Source organism: Haemorhous mexicanus, chromosome 2 (assembly GCF_027477595.1).
Source record: "Haemorhous mexicanus isolate bHaeMex1 chromosome 2, bHaeMex1.pri, whole genome shotgun sequence".
Classification (NCBI taxonomy): domain Eukaryota; kingdom Metazoa; phylum Chordata; class Aves; order Passeriformes; family Fringillidae; genus Haemorhous; species Haemorhous mexicanus.
In genome coordinates this window covers 840,618-857,552 of record NC_082342.1, presented here as the reverse complement: position 1 = coordinate 857,552, position 16,935 = coordinate 840,618, and the positions used below count along the sequence as shown (strand labels likewise).

Below are 16,935 nucleotides of genomic sequence, written 5' to 3'. Positions count from 1 at the left end.
GAGAGCTGGGGCCACACAGGAGGGCTGGGATGGCCTCGTTCCTGTGCTGCTGCCACAAAGGTCTCCCCGCCAAGCTGGAGAAGGTGCCAGGCCCTCTCCTTGGCCAGAAAGGAGCAGGGCTTGTGTGCCAGCCCACCGTGGCACTTGGAGCCTCTTGACTGGGATCCCAGCCCGGCTGTAAATTCTTCTTCTGGAGCACCTCAGCTGAGCTGTCAGGCTGTGCTTTAAACGGGGTTAGCTGCTTAATTTAGTCCAGACCTAGCCAGAGTTATTAGGAGAGAAATAAATAAACCAAGAAGCTGATTTGGACGGCTGAAAGGTACTTTGGGTGGTCTTGAAAGGATATTCATATCATTAAAGCTGCCCTGTTTCTGCTCCCACCTCCCCACATGTGGATGCAGCTCCCAGCCACAAAAAGTGGGTTAATGGTTTGGCTTTTAGGGCAGCCTGGCTGTGTCCACATTCCAGGGACCTTTTCCTTTCACTTCAGTGGAACATCACGGCCCTATTTGAGACACTTTAACCAGTGTCAGATTTTGAGGTAGACACAGCCCTGGGGCAGCTGTGGGATGTTAATTAGCTAAATGGGGTGGGTCGTGGTCGGGACTCTCATTCCTGACCTGGATGGCATCACAGTGTGCTGGATTGATGGCATGCACTTGGGCTGATGGGGTTTGTTGGAAGAAATGCATGGCTCTAAATAGGAGTGTTTTACCCAGGTTTGTCTTCAGCTGATGCTCTGCCCAGAGCCTGGAGGCTCCAGACTGGATGAATTCATCACAGGTGGTGATTTCTGCCAGCTTGGGCAGGCTGGAAAGCATCCACTGGGTCTCTTCCACAAGGGAAGGATGTTGGTGGGCTCTGGATGGGGTCTCTGTGCCAGCCCTGGGCTTTGGGTGGTGGCAGCACAGCTGGCACTGACCATCAGACACTGCTGAGGGGCAGCATGAGCACAGCAGCTTGGGCACAGGGCACAGGGGAGGAGATCCACCCTGGGGGCAGGAGGAGCAGGCTGCCAGCTTCACAGGATCACGGAATCACAGAATTCTTCAGGTTGGAAAAGCCCTCCCAGCCCATGGAGTGCACACTGTGCCCAGTGCCCACCCTGTCCCCAGCCCAGGGCACTGAGGGCCACCTCCAGGAACTCCTTGGACACCTCCAGGATGGGCCCTGCAACCCTCCCTGGGCAGTCTGTTCCTTTCCAGGGAGAAATTCCTGCTGTGCCCACCCTAAGCCTCCCCTGGCCCAGCCTGAGGCCGTTCCCTCTCCTCCTGTCCTTGTTCCCCCCGGCTGTCCCCTCCTGGCAGGGACTTGTGCAGAGCCACAGGGTCCCCCCTGAGCCTCCTTTTCTCCAGTCTCAGCCCCTTCCCAGCTCCCTCAGCCTCTCCTGGGGCTCCATTCCCTTCCCAGCTCTGTTCCTTGCCCTGGACACCCCCAGACATGGGGGATGCACTCCATGGGTTTAGGTCTCCTCTCTGTGTTGTTGTTCAAGACACTTCTGTGTCTGGGGACAGCAAACTAAGCTGCCCAGAAAGTAAGCCAGGACTCCTCTGTGTCATTTCTGAACCTTCAGTGCCAATTCTGCTTCCCTTTAGTTTCTGAGGTGTTTGTATGTGTGTGACTGTAAAGAGAGAACTACTGAAACCAGCAGTAATCAGTGGGAAAAGCAAGCAAGAAGCTTTCCAAAAAAAAGAAAAGTGGGGGAGCGAGGATATCTCCAACATTTGGCTGTTTTTCTTCTGGCCCTTTGTAGATTTCAGTCATTATTTAATTAACTAGGAATTTGCCTGGATTACAGAGGTTGTTCCATTTCAGGTACTCCATTTCATCCAAGGATAATTTGATTTGTTGGGCTGGACATATTTGAACAGAGCACTGTGCAGAGTGCAGCAATGGATCTCTTTTGGTTTTCCTTCTTATTATTGGTAGCTTTTTTTACTCCTGGGCTAATCCAGACTTTCCAAAGGGTTTCCTGTTCTCTGGGTGTTTGCTGGAGGGTCAGGGTGGGATGTTCTCTGCAGGTACATGGCTCATCACCTCAGTGCTGCTGGATCAGGGCTGGAACTGGAAAAGCCAGGCTTTAAAAAACAGGCCAAACAGGCAGTAATGATGCTCTTGCTCGAGTTTCCAGATAAGCCATTGTTTTCAGCACAGCCTGAGAAACCTTGGTAATTTGCTGGGGTAAAATGAAAAGGCTGAGGTATAAAAGCCTTTAATAGTGGGATTTCAGAAGTGGCAGTAAGGAGAATTTACCTCCTCTATCTGTGAATCACTTTGGGGTTTCTCATTAGATTTAGTTTAGGAACTTTGAACGCAACTCCTGGATGATATCCTTTGTGTTTATCATACCTGTAATGTGTTTTGATTACACACTGCATTAACCTCTGCTTAAATCAACCTTATTAATCACGCTGAGAAAAGGTCGTTAACATCTCCCAGACCAAATGCTGTATCCTCAGCTAATTATAACTAATTCATTAAAATGGTGTGTGACCTGCTTCCACTGGGATGCAATCCAGGATGCAACTCTTGGCTTCTTCCAGCCAGTGTAACCTGAGCTGCTTGGCATTTAGAGGACAGACAGATTTTTTGTGTTTATTAACCTTGCTTGAAATCTGCCACTTCATATTTGTGTGCTAAATGATGAAGATGCTAAAAAAACCCAGACCAAAGAGAGAACACCTCTCCTGCTCCATGTTGCTGGGTTAGAACATTTAGTTAGGTATCTTTTTATCCAGAAGCATGCTCTCTGAGGTTTCTGTTCCAGCATGGGCTTATTTCTGGGATGGCTTGGGAGGGAGCAGAGTGCCAGGCCAGCGTTGGTGGCTACACAGATTTTATTCCTGGGGGAGAGCAGGAGGGCCAGGTTTGTTCAGCTTTCAGGCAGGAGGTGCTGCTGTGAGGGTCAGAGATGAGGGGAATAGTGCTTTTCTGAAGGCTCCCTGTCTCTTGCAGACACACCAGCTGGACTGCTCTGCTCACTACCTGCGCCTGAAGTTCCTGCTGGACAACCAGATGCAGTTCTACGTGCCAAAGCCAGAGGAGGAGATCTATGAGCTGGTAATGCTGCCCACTGGGCTGGTGAGATGACACCACTGTTAATTAGTGTTTATCTGAGCTCTGGAGCACGCAGAGTTATGCTTTTCACTTTGCAATTATGGTGCTTTGCAGACCATAGCAAATTGGCCTTCAGCAAAGGGATCTCTCCAAACCTTTCATCCTGTGTTGGTGTTTAGCTCACATTTGTGTGTGGATGTGTCTGGGGAGAGAGGAGGGACAGCCACAGGCAGTGTCAAAGTCACTCGAAGGTACATTGAAGCTCAACTTCCCTCCGAGTTGTCTTTTCCTGTTGTTCGTGTTGTGCATGGAGGTTTTACAGACACATGGGGGTTTTACAGACAGCACACTGTCTGAGTTTTAAAGAGGGGGAAGATACACAAGTTGTTGGGTGTTTTGTGGGGTTTTTTCCTGATGGTCAGGTGAAGATTGAGGTCAGGAAGGTCTGGAGTTCTGTGTGAGAATATAAGAATATACTTCCTTAATTGCCTCAGCTGGCTGTTTTCATCTCGTTCATCTCGAAAGCAGACTTCAAAGGAATTCTGCCATGAGAGATTAAAAAAAAAGACCAAACAGGATTAATGTCATGCTTTAACTCTGTGATTCTACACAGGCATGCTGTAAACCTTTTTAAGGTCCTTTTCATTGGTGGCTGGTTTACTTATAAAAAGTAAAACTTTGCTAGTTATGGAGGCTTTTGCTCGTTTAGCAAAAGACTTCTGGGATTTTCCATTAATGCTGTCAACAACAACAACAACAAAAAATAGTGAGAAAGTGCTAGAGGAGTGCTAGGACTGGAAGTGTGATAGAGTTGGGGAAAATGAAAGCTCAGAGAAGACAGCTTTTAGCTGTGGCTGTCTGGAAGGACTTTGGGGACTTGTGTTGAGAGGGTGTAGGATTGACAGAGTCATCACTTGCTGGTTATTCAGAAAAGCTGTAATTAACACAAAACTCTGTCAGTGGGACTCTGCAGGGAGTGGTAGAGATGGGTGCTGCAGCATGGTGTCTGATGTGGGGATATTAAATCAAAAAGCTTTGTTTGCTTCTCGTGTGGGCTTGTTTGGGAGAATATGGAGTTACTTCCATAGTCTGTTCCATTCTGTAACTATTCTGCAATACTGATTTTTGCAGTGCTGAGAGAAGCACGAGATAAAATTACATTTTTATCAGGGAAACCTTTTACAAACCTATTAGAGGTCCTCTTCTTTTCTGAAGGAATAGTTTAGTACTGCAGTCCAAACACTGAGTTTCCAAATGTTAATTATTGCAAATTGCGTTTTTACACGCTCACAGCAGCGTGTAAACAGAATCAATATTCACCTGCGGGCTCTCTTCACCTGGGGCTAGGATTTTTTCCAAAGACAAAGGCTGGTTTGTTACTCCAGTGCTGAAAGGCAGAGGGATTTGCAGCTGCATGGAGGGATTCTGGGCTATTGCCTAGGTGTGAATTTGTGCTGGTCCCCCAGGAAGGACGTTAATGACCATTTCAAACACTTGGGGGCTTTCCTTGGTGCAAATAAACATCAGGGTGTTAAAGGTGAAATGTCAGGCTGAGGTGTAGCAAATCTGATAGTCTGATAATGAAGAGATGTATTTAAGAAACAAAATCAGTCCTTGTGATTTGAATGCTGTTGAATAATTGGATTTCTGCAATGTCTTCCTTAAAGTAAGATAAAGCATTGAGCTATTGCTACCTGTAAATGAGGAAAACAGGAACAGGAGCTGTGTTTCTCATGCACTCAAGATGGTATTGACTGAGGGAATAGATGCATGCTCTGTTTTGAGGTGGGGGTGGGAAAACACTGCTTCCTCCTCTCTAACTGTGTTCCAACAGCAGAGCTGAGTGACACTGCTAATGCCTCTCCCACAGGTGGAGAGAAACTGTTTGATAAACAATGACCACAGTCCCTCTCCTCTGCCTGTAATTAAAACCCAAAAATCTGTTCCAAACCATTACAATTGATGTGTCCTCCCACAGTAACATATTTTTGTGTTTGTTTTTTTTCCCCTCTCTTCAGCTGTACAAGGAAATAGAAATCTGTCAGAAAATTACCCAGCACATTCAGATGGAGAAGTCTGATGCATCCTCTGATATTTATGGTGAGTTCCTCCCTGCCTTGTTTTGCTGTTCCCCCCAGTCAGTTCTAGCAGGTTCTCGCCTGCTGGTTACTGATGTACCTGAGAGGTCTCTTAGAAAAGCACTTGTGATTGCTGAGCCACCCACAGCAGCACTCACCTGCCCTGCAGGAGGGCAGCTCTGCACGTGGCTCTCCGGGAGCTGCGGGATGTGCAGCAGGATCCGTGTTTGCTGCTTGCTGTAGTTCCTCCCAGAGCCACCCACGGAGGCTGTGGGTGGGAGCAGCATCCTCTGCCAGCTGCCACATCTCACAGGAGCCCTGAGGGCCCTGCTGGGGGCTGTGCTGGGGCTGCCACGCTGCCCACAGCCTGCAGGGCTCCACTCTTCCTCCTCGTCCCACTCCTCGCTCCTTCCTCCTTGCCCCCTCCTTGGGGGGCATCTGAGTGCTGTGGCCAGGCAGCTCCAGAGAGGCTGTTTGGCTTCTTCTCACCTGCCAGGGGCACCCAAGGTGGGTTCCTGCCTGCCCCATCCTTCCTGAGGCTCCAGGGCTCAAGGGGGTCCCACGGATGCTCCAGCCCTCGAGGATGTGCCACGGCCACCTGAGCCAGGGCCTGACACATGGTGGCAGAGCTGTGTGAAACACCCAGCAGGGGAGGGCCTCCCTGAGTAATTTCAGCAGAATCCCCCAGCTCTGTGCAGCTCACACTTGTCAGCTTTCAGGTATTTCAGGTTACAGCCCTCCAGCCTGGTGCGTGTGCCCCTTGGCCTGGCAATTACAATTCTGGAGTGTGTGTTGGAGTTATCTGTGCAACCTCCCCCACAGGAAGGCAATCTGCATCTTTTTGCTGTTTATCTAAATATTCTGCTTTAATGACTAGAATAATTCTGAATCCCCAGACTGCTCATTCTACAGCTGCAGGCCATTGGAATATTGAGCTCTGCTGCAAAGCAGTGGGACTGACTGGGGCTTGAATGTTGCAGGCCTAAGAAAGAAATATTCACCAACCCAGTGATGGTTCAGGGTTCATATTAATGAACAGTTGGGGCTCTCATGGCATTTCCTGTTTATTTGTTTTTCTTCTTTTTTTTTCCTAAGGGATGAATGGAAAAAAAAAAGTGAGATGCACGGTGGTGTCCTGTGAGCTGTGGGATGGAGCTGTGCAGTGCTCTGACCCTGCAGCAGGGAATGCTCAAAGCACCCCAAAAAAAAGCTGACTCTTCTCTCCTTGAGGGAAAACAGCCAAATGTGGTTTGCCTCTAAGTGGCAGAAGGATTTCTGTGGTCCCTGTGTGTCTCCCTGTGTGCTGAACTCACAGTCCTGGAGCAGCTGGGGCTGGACAGGGCCTTAAAGCTCACCTCATTCCACCACCACATCTCAGGGAGAGCTCACCTGGGAGCACTCTGGTGTTCCTGCTCCCAGCAGTGTGTCTGTGGTGGTAAGAGCACTCCTGGAGGGTCTGGCCACAGTGGGATCTCTCGTGGGATGCTTTGCTGATGCCTGGGCACGGATGTTCTTCCCTCTTTGGCTGCCACTCCCTTCTCTCTGCCAGGGCAGTGAGGGCAGAAATCAGTGAGAATCCTTGGATTCCAGCTCATGGAGTGCTGGCATGTTCACCAGCAGCTGGGTATGGCAGGGGGCTGAGGGGATTATCTGGAGGTGGGTTTGTTCAAGGCCACGTGCACTCAGGGATTTTTGTTCTCCTGCCATCAGAACTTTGCAGTGAAGAGGGGAGGCTCTGCCTGGGTCAGCACCCATCTCTTCCCACCTGTGTTTCAGAGCCCATGCACAGTTTGATGGTAATGCTTTTGGCAGCAGTGCCAGCTTATGCAATTGCTGTGGCTTCCACCCACTCCTGCCCTTCCTCTCTCGTGTGGAGCCCCTGTGGAAGGCAGCCCGAGGGAGCTGCACATCCCTGCTGTCCCCTTGTGTGTGCAGACTGCACAGGCACTGGCCTGAGGTGCTTGTCACCTGAGTGCAGGGCAGGGAAAGCACTGGCACTCCAGTCCAGCCCCTGTCACAGCTGTGGAGATCCAGCAGGGCAGGGCCACATTCTGTCTGTGCAGGGGTTAACTGTGACTGTGAGGTTACCACTTCCAGCTCTTGCCAGCTGCCCATCTCTCATCTCTTAAAGCTGATGACAACCTGTGTAATTGCTCCTTGTGCCCTTTCTGCCAGGAATAACTGCAGGATTTATGGCTATGGCTGAAGGATGAATTCAGAGGCAACCACGTGTGCATTCAGGCCTGATGGATTGAAGGAGGCAGAGGTCTTCTCATGGAGGAATCACAGAATCCCAGAATTCTGTGGGTTGGAAGGGACCTTAAAGCTCATCCTCCCACTGTCCCAGGGTGCTCCAAGCCCTGTCCAGCCTGGCCTTGGACACTGCCAGGGATCCAGGGGCAGCCACAGCTGCTCTGGGCACCCTGTGCCAGGGTCTGCCACCCTCACAGGGAATTCCTTCCCAAAATCCCATCTAAACCTGCTCTCTTTCAGTTGGAAGGCATTCCCCCTCGTCCCATCACTCCAGGCCCCTGTCATGAGTGTCTCTCCATCCTTCCTGTGGGCTCCCTTCAGGAAAGCTGCATTCCCAAAGCTGCTCTTCCCCAGGCCCAACAATCCCAGTTCTCTCAGCCTTGCCTTGTAGGAGAGATGGAGCCTGGGGCTGCTTGGGCACTCTGATCTCCTCCCAGGGAGGGCCTGAGCTGCCCCTCAGCCTGGTTTGAATGTGTGGAGTTTGGCCCAAAACAGAAGTTCAGTTCAAAAGGGCTCTTAGGAGCTGATGCTTTGTGCTGACTCAAACTGCAGCCTTGGGCACACTCTGCTGTTTTTCCAGGGCTTTCCAGGTAGGCTTTGTGGTGATGACAGCCAGTAACTACTCTGTTTTACAGCTGCTCTTTTAGTTGAGGGTTCTTCTCTCTGCCAGAGCTGGTGTGTGGAGTGAGCTTCACAAATTTCACTTGATTCAGCCCCAGTAGCTCGCCTGCAGGTTCCAAGTAGCTCAGTAAGTCATGAAAGGCCATATGCTTCTCACTTCTGAGCTGCCACGTTCTTCCCCCTCTTTCCTACTACTTCTTTTTAAATTGTATTTTATTTTTAAATCGTGGATGAGAAAAATAACTCTCAGCCATAAGGACCAGCTTGAAAGGAGTCCCAAAGTCAGGATAGGCTCCCAGCACATCTGCACTGCCTGGCTGGTGGCTGATTCCATGTCAAAACAAACGACTCCCCCCAGAGGTTTGTGAATGTTTTTCTAGTCTCTAGGAGGAGAGAGCAAATGGTTGCCTGCACTCATTTAGGGAGTAATGAAGTTTCAGAAAGGCAAACGTTCTGCTTTAGATAACTCTCCACAGTAAATAAACAACCTGCATTTAGCTTGGCAGTTGTATTTCCTTGAGCTGTTATCTTACTGTGTCACCCACAAATGGCAGGAAAACCCCCCAGCCCAAAGCTCACAGTCCCATCTGCCCTGTTTAGAATGGGGCTGTGTCAGCACTTCCACTCCAGGAGTGCTCTGCAGCTCTCTGGTGAGCAGGAAACGTCTGCCAAGCTGAGCCTTGACAGGCTGTGCCAGCAGAAGGGGCAGAGGGGAAGGGGCATTTCTACAGACATGGATCTCAAAAAGCAGAGGTCAGCACTCTGTTCTAGCAGGAGGTGTTGTGCCCTGCCTCAGTTTGGGGTGGCACATCAGCCGTGGCTCTTTTATTCCCAGTGTTTGTCCCCAACCACGGCTCCGTGCAGCTTTGGTCTGCAAGCAGCAAAACCTCCTGGAGTGACCTTTGATGGCAAGAGAACTGGGGTCTGTTCCAAGGCTTTGCAGCTGTGGTGTCCTCTAATATGTCTGCAGATAATTGGTATATGCACTGAGAAAGTCAGCTCAGGATTTTGTTAGAGCCCCTTTCCTTGCTGAACTTTGCTGTTGTGTTTGTAAAGGTTTGAGGGGAGGGAGAGGGGAGGGATTCCTGCCTGCCCATGGCAGGGCCAGCCCAGCCTTGGCTGCAGGGCAGTGGCTGGGACACCCTGGAGGGGGCTGGCTTCCTCTGAGCACTCCTGGTGTCTCCCCAGGTTTCTCTCTGTCCTCAGTGGAAGAGGAGGGGATTCGCCGGCTCTACGTGAACGGTGTCAAGGACACAGGCCTGGCTTTCAAGAAAGGTAAAACACTCCCAGACCCTCCCAGCTCAGTGCCTGCCCCACAAATACAGGGGAAGGGTCTCAGTGCTCCCTGTGCCTGGGATTGCTGCCTCTGGTTGTGCTCCCAGCCTTTGCAGGAAGCGTGGCAGCAGCTGGGGCAGAAGGCAGCAGGGATAGCCAGGCTGCTGGCTGCTCCCAAGGCAGAGCAGGGTCTGCTTTAGTGCAGCTTCTCCAAGCTGAGGCCACTGCATTTCCCATCCCCTGCCTGGGAGCTGGGCAGCTGGAACCCACCCACATTCTGCACTAGAGCACGGGGACCATGGGGGCTGACAAGAATCTCATCTCTTCATAGCCACTGGTGTGTGCAGAGCCCTCAGAAGCACCTTCAGAGCTCTCTGGGTGTGGGTTTCTGTGGCCTTGCAGAGCTTATTCAGCAGCTGGCCCTTGCCAGAAGCTGTTCCAAAGGCTGCTGTCCCCAGGCTGGTGCTGACCCTGGCACTGTGCTGAGCCAGCCCAGCTGATGGAAAATGCCCTGGCAGTTCTGTGACCTGGGCTGGTGGGGCTGGGAATGAGTGGCCAAAGGGGCACAGTGGAGGCAGGAGCAGTGGTCACGGAGTGGGGACAGCCTAGAGGTGCACCCCAGCTTCAGAAACCCACTTAGGTGTGTGTTCAACATGGAAAGACTCTTGCTCTGTCCTGTCCCTCAGTCCTGGTTAACAGGAGGGGTATCCTGCCAAAAGCCCTGGGCAGAGGCTGGGAGGGCTCCATGCCAGGCTGCCACAGGGAGGTGACACCCTGTGGGCTCCTGTGTGGAGAGAGTGAGGGTTAGGTGAGGGTGGGTGGGGGTTTCATCCCCGCTTCCCTGGTTTGCTTTTGGTATTTTTGGTGCCTGCTGGCGGAGCAGTTTGGATGGATGTGTGAGCACAGAGTGCCTCCTGCGGGGCTGCAGTGCAAGCACAGGCACTGGGAACAGCTCAGGGATGATGTGGGTCTGCTCAGAGCTGACCTGGAAGGGCACTTCTCAGTGGAGCAGTCAGCAGGGTACTGGGACAAGATTCCCTGGAGCAGCAGGAAAGCAGGAAAACTCTCTGTGCCTCCCATTATTTACATGCATTGCCTGGGTTTGACTGCCCTCCATCAGATGAGATGCTGCATTTCATTTTCAATCTTTCCAACAATTAGAAGACTTTTATTTTTTGTGGGTAATTTTTGTGATCTATCCTTTTGTTTCTTCTGTTGGGGTGCCTTAGCAGGGCAGGCATTCCTTATTGGAATGGGAGCTCCTTGATTTCACTGAGATGGACAGGAGGCTTTATCCCAAACAATCCAAAACAAAGGCTGCAAAGATTAAATGGAGCCCCAGATCAGTGTTTGTGGTTGCAGGCCTATTAGTGTGCTGCTATAATGCCACAGAATCACTAAGTAGAATAAATTAAATAATGCGAAATGCTTGACTTGCCTTGTTTTGTCCTTCTTTCAGCTATGATTTTACAGCCCATTTACTTTGTAGCTACTCTATCTAGTGCATTTGATTCTCCCTGTAACTGCACACCACGCTGGAGTTTCTGGGCACAATTACATGCATTTAGGGAGATCTCCATTTTCCTAAGGAAGCTCCCTCCTGCAGTGTGGAGGGAGGGTTCATCCACGTTTTTTCAGGTTCATGCAGGCTTTCAGGGTGCCAGCACATGGCAGGGATGGTCACCCCTCTTCTGTAAATTCCAGCTGTCCTCCCTGTAAAGGCAAGGGTGGAGATGGGGATGGTCCAGCAGCCAGGGCTCTGGCACTGCTGTTCCCTGCTGTGCTGCTGCCTGCCTGCCCCAGGGGTTATTTGGGATTATTTTTGGGATTAGACCCCTCTGCAGCTCGCCATTGCTGCTCAGGGAGGGCCCAGCTGGCCGTGGGGAAGGGCAGAACTGCCATGTCACCTTGGGGAAGGTCAGGACTGCCGTGTCACCTGGCAGGGCTGCACGCTGCCCTCAGCATCCCGGGGAGTCAGCTGCTTCCCTGCACATCCCCTTCTCCTGGGGCGCTGCTGCTATAAATAACTGCTGGAAGCAGGCTGGCAGAAAAGCCTGGACTAGCTGAGCAGGGCTCAGATCTGCCTCCTGAGCAGCCCTGTGCTGCCATGGAGTTCAGGAACATTCACTGTGCTGTAGGGTGCAGGGTGCTCAGCGGCTGTGCCCTGAGGAAAAGGGGATCAGTTGCTGCTGGCACCTTGTGAGGGATGTCTTGGTGTCTGCTCAGGAAGGAAGGAGCCTCCCCTGAAATGGAAAATGTAAACCCCTCCCTCCAAATTGCTATACATTTTAAGTTAAGGGGCTCTCAGGCAAAAAATATGGGAGCAGGAATTACAGTTCTTTACTAGGGAAGAAAATAAAAGGATAAAATAAACAATGCAGTAAACTAAAACAACACTGCCAGAGTCAGAACACACCCTGACACCCTGTGGGTCAGGGTGTTGGCAGCAGTCCCACTGGAATTGTGGCTGCAGCCCTCCTTGAGTGTCAGGTGTGGTTCTGCTGGAGCAGGGATCCTGTAGAAAGGTGCAGTCTGCCTCTGAAGGTCCAGGGGAAGAAGAGGCAGCTGCTGTTCCTCTGGGAAATCCAGTGGAGAAGCTGTGCTGGTGTTCCAGAACCTCCAGATTATATCTGGGTAGCAATGCTTGGCTCCTCCCTTTGGGTGGAGCATCTCCCAATGGGATGCTGTAGTTCTTATCAGCCAGGCAGTGACAGTCAATAGCCTGTTATCAGCAGGTGTGGGAAACAAATGGCAAATAGAATACAATTTGCTTGGCAGCCCAGGACAAGGGACTTCCTGGGCACTCTGCTCTTGGGGTGGCACTGGAGGAGCAGCCAGACAGCAGATCTCACCAGGTCCACCACATCCCAGTGCCATTGCAGGCATTGATGAGCATGTCTGGCCCCAAACACCCATGAGAGCTCCCTGCTGTCTGTGGGGAGCACTGCTGTGCAGACCTGACCCGTTTCTCTGTGTCACAGGCCTGAAGGCTGGGGATGAGGTGCTGGAGATCAACCAGAGAGCTGCTGAGGAGCTGGACTCGGCGCTGCTGAAGGACGCCCTGGCGCAGCCCTCGCTGTGCCTCACCGTGCGCACCCACCCCGAGCCAGAGGAGGCCCAGAGGCTGGGCCAGCCTCCCCCACGGCGCCCAGAGAACCCCCCCGAGCCCGGGGACAGCGCCCTGCCCTTCCCTGGGGGCAGCCAAGGTACGGGGGGCAGCGCACAAACCGCTCCTGAGCGCTCATTCCCTGCTGGCAGGGAGGGAGGGAGGGAGGGCAGCCACAGCCTGAGCTGGGCACGGGCTCCGGGGCTCACGGGGGCACCCCTTACCCAGCAAAGATCTGGAAAACAGCAGCACCAAGCTGGGCTTACCTGCAGGGTGCTGTATTTTCTGAGTCCCCTGACGAAGGGAGGAAGGAATGATCAATCCCACTCCGTGTTCTTAGAAGGCTAATTTATTGTTTTATGATCTATATTGTATTAAAGAATGCTATACTGAAACTATACTAAACCATACTGAAGAATACAGAAAGGATACAGACAGAAGGCTAGAAAGATACTAATGAAAACTTGTGACTCTCTCTCCAGAGTCCAACACAGCTTGGCCCCTGATTGGCCAAAAGTCAAAATAATTCCCAGCAGAAACCAATGAAACAATGACCAGTTGCTAAACCATGTCCAAACCACATTCCAAAGCAGCAAAACACAGGAGAAGCAAATCAGATAATATTGTTTTTCTTTTTCTCTGAGGCTTCTCAGGAGAAGAATCCTGGGCAAGGGGATTTTTCAGGAAATGTGACAGTGACAGCAGTGTGTAAAAGTTACCAGGCTCCCAGCTCTTGGGCAGGCTGTCTGGCTTTCTTCCTGTCAGAGAAACAGGTGCCAGGCTCAGAGTCTTTGGCTCTGTGACTGATGTGCTGCACTAAAGTCCTGACTGGGTGGGCAGCCAGGCCCACAGCAGTGTGAGTCTGTGTTTGATGGCCATCATTGCTGTTGGGATTGGCAGCAGGCACTCAGACTTCTGTCCTCAGGGTGTTCCCTTTCCTTTCTTTACCTGCTCTCCATCTGCCTGCACCCACTGTTAATATAAATTATTTTCTCCCTGGCAGCTGCAGCCAGGCAGAGTGAGTGGAGGGACAGGGCAGGAGTGAGGGGGAAGGATGGCTGTGCCATCAGCCTGTGACACCTGTGTCATCAGCACAGGCACCCCACATCCTGGGGCTGGGCCCAGGACAGTCACAGAACCAAGTGCTCCCTTCTGCATTTGCCCACAGGCTCTGTGTGTGGCAAGGGGAGGAAGAGTTAAAGCACTCTGTGGGCAGTTTGGGGCACCACAACAGAAAAAAGGTCTCAAGCTGCTGGAGAGTGCCCAAAGGAGGGACATGAGGGTGGTGAAGGCTCTGGAAGGGGCACACAAGGAGCAGCTGAGGGCACTTGGAATGTTCAGCTGGAGGAGAGGAGGCTGAGGGCAGCTCCAATCTCTGCTCCCTGGGACAGGGACAGGAAGGGCTGGAGCTGTGCCAGGGAGGTTTGTGTTGGGTATTGGAGGGTGCTGGGCACTGCCCAGGCTCCCCAGGGCATGGGCACAGCCCCACGGAGCTCCAGGGATGCTCAGGTGGGGTTTGGGGTGAATGTGCAGGGCAGGGCTGGGCTGGATGGTCCTGGTGGGGCCCTTCCAGCTCAGGAGATTCTGTGGCTCTGTGATTCACCCCCCCTGGGGTCAGCCAGGAGCACAGGGGCCCTGTGTGTTTGGTGAGATGCACAAATAACTCACAGGGATGTTTTAAAACACCAAAGTTTAGGGCTTGACATGTGCAGGTGACCCCAGAGCACAGTGTCCCAGGGCCACACTCCTGCTCACCACACTGCCCAGCTGGCAGAAGATGAATCTGTAGCAACTGGGAATTGTTTCTCACAAGTTTGGTTCCTGAATTTTTACCTGCTCCTCTAGATGGGACAACAGCAGAGGACTCTGGTTGTACCTCTTGCTTCAGTTTTTGGGAATCATTTAAAATACAGGAAAAATCAGTGGGATTGCCAGAATGAAGTAGTTTCTAGGTAATCAAAACTGTTCTGAGACTGGCTTTGGGGAGTGTGATATTCCTTGCAAGTGGAAAAGAGGGAGCAGTTAAAGCTTCCACACAGCTTATGGCAAATCCTTCTGAGGGGACTGCTAAAGGCAACCTCGTGTAAGATGTGGACTACAGCTGCACAGGCAGTTACAATTCAACATTTTCCTGAAATTTTCCCCTTTTAATTTTCATGGAAGCCTTCCCAGTTGGGCTTTTGTGCTGGAAAATGGAGGTAGTGTTGTACATTTTCACAGCTGGCCACAAGATGCCCCCATTTGCTGCTCAGCAGCAGCTTCTGACAAGCCTCCTGTCTTTGCCTGTGGTTGTCACTGAAACCCTGAGTGCTGGGGCCTCAGCTTGTCCCTGGGAGCAGAGGTGGGGAGCTGGGATTTCTGTGCTCACCCAGGGCTCTCCCTACACCCACATTCCTTCTGGAGCGTTGGGCTGGGATCTGTTCCTCCCCAGAAGGAGGGGAATGGTTCTTCCAGCCAGCAGGAGGAGTGCAGGTATCCCTGGCAGCTTCTGTAGCTGCCACATGAAATAATTTGGGATGGCTTAGCCCGAGGTGGGAGTGAAATCAAGGCTCTGCACCCAAGTGTGTGACTGGGAGGGGGCTGATCTTCCCCAGCCATTCCCTTCTGTGTTTTATTGAAGCCTTTCTTTTTCTGCTCCTGTGCTTTGTCAGGGATCCATTACCTAGGTGACATTTACAGAGGGGTCTCTGCTTGTACTGGGGACATTGTGGTGTTTCCTTAGATTTCTGTTCATCTTGGATTTGTGTTCTGGCTCCACAGCTCCTTGCAGAGGGCAGTCGAGTATGAAATACCCACTGACCTAATTATTTGTGTCCTTGTTGGGTGCAGGCAGCCTGGCTGGCCAGGCAGATCAGCTCCGTGCTTTCTGCTGGATGCTTTTGTATTTCTGGGACACAGGTTCAGTCTGTGGCTGAGGCACTGCAGTCCCCAGCAGGGTGACAGTGCCAGCAGGCTCACACAGCACCTGTGGGCACAGGGTGGCAGTGCCAGCAGGCTGACACAGCACCTGTGTGCACAGGGTGGCAGTGCCAGCAGGCTCACACAGCACCTGTGGGCACAGGTGGCAGTGCCAGCAGGCTCACAGCACATGTGGGCACAGGGTGGCAGTGCCAGCAGGCTGACACAGCACCTGTGGGCACAGGGTGGCAGTGCCAGCAGGCTCACACAGCACTGTGGGCACAGGGTGGCAGTGCCAGCAGGCTCAGAGCACCTGTGGGCACAGGGTGGCAGTGCCAGCAGGCTCACACAGCACCTGTGGGCACAGGGTGGCAGTGCCAGCAGGCTCACAGCACCTGTGGGCACAGGGTGGCAGTGCCAGCAGGCTCACACAGCACCTGTGGGCACAGGGTGGCAGTGCCAGCAGGCTCACACAGCACCTGTGGGCACAGGGTGGCAGTGCCAGCAGGCTCACAGCACCTGTGGGCACAGGGTGGCAGTGCCAGCAGGCTCACACAGCACCTGTGTGCACAGGGTGGCAGTGCCAGCAGGCTCACACAGCACCTGTGGGCACAGGGTGGCAGTGCCAGCAGGCTCACACAGCACCTGTGGGCACAGGGTGGCAATGCCAGCAGGCTCACACAGCACCTGTGGGCACAGGGTGGCAGTGCCAGCAGGCTCACAGCACCTGTGGGCACAGGGTGGCAGTGCCAGCGGGCTCACACAGCACCTGTGGGCACAGGGTGGCAGTGCCAGCAGGCTCACAGCACCTGTGGGCACAGGGTGGCAGTGCCAGCAGGCTGACACAGCACCTGTGGGCACAGGGTGGCAGTGCCAGCAGGCTCACACAGCACCTGTGGGCACAGGGTGGCAGTGCCAGCAGGCTCACAGCACCTGTGGGCACAGGGTGGCAGTGCCAGCAGGCTCACACAGCACCTGTGGGCACAGGGTGGCAGTGCCAGCAGGCTCACACAGCACCTGTGGGCACAGGGTGGCAGTGCCAGCAGGCTCACAGCACCTGTGGGCACAGGGTGGCAGTGCCAGCAGGCTCACACAGCACCTGTGTGCACAGGGTGGCAGTGCCAGCAGGCTCACACAGCACCTGTGGGCACAGGGTGGCAGTGCCAGCAGGCTCACACAGCACCTGTGGGCACAGGGTGGCAATGCCAGCAGGCTCACACAGCACCTGTGGGCACAGGGTGGCAGTGCCAGCAGGCTCACAGCACCTGTGGGCACAGGGTGGCAGTGCCAGCGGGCTCACACAGCACCTGTGGGCACAGGGTGGCAGTGCCAGCAGGCTCACAGCACCTGTGGGCACAGGGTGGCAGTGCCAGCAGGCTGACACAGCACCTGTGGGCACAGGGTGGCAGTGCCAGCAGGCTCACACAGCACCTGTGGGCACAGGGTGGCAGTGCCAGCAGGCTCACACAGCACCTGTGGGCACAGGGTGGCAGTGCCAGCAGGCATACAGCACCTGTGGGCACAGGGTGGCAGTGCCAGCAGGCTGACACAGCACCTGTGGGCACAGGGTGGCAGTGCCAGCAGGCTCACACAGCACCTGTGGGCACAGGGTGGCAGTGCCAGCAGGCTCACACAGCACCTGTGGGC

General features: G+C 53.1%; 1 protein-coding gene across 4 annotated transcripts in view; it reads left to right on the top strand.

Annotated features, from left to right (window-relative positions):
• Positions 1 to 16,935, top strand: part of TIAM1 (TIAM Rac1 associated GEF 1) — a 161,558-nt gene that overhangs the window by 115,466 nt on the left and 29,157 nt on the right. For all 4 annotated transcript variants that reach the window (XM_059871109.1, XM_059871116.1, XM_059871093.1 and 1 more), the window contains 4 exons: positions 2,956 to 3,060; positions 5,076 to 5,157; positions 9,198 to 9,284; positions 12,266 to 12,490. In XM_059871109.1, the coding sequence (XP_059727092.1) occupies positions 2,956 to 3,060; positions 5,076 to 5,157; positions 9,198 to 9,284; positions 12,266 to 12,490 (499 nt within the window). The remainder of the gene's footprint in view (positions 1 to 2,955; positions 3,061 to 5,075; positions 5,158 to 9,197; positions 9,285 to 12,265; positions 12,491 to 16,935) is intronic.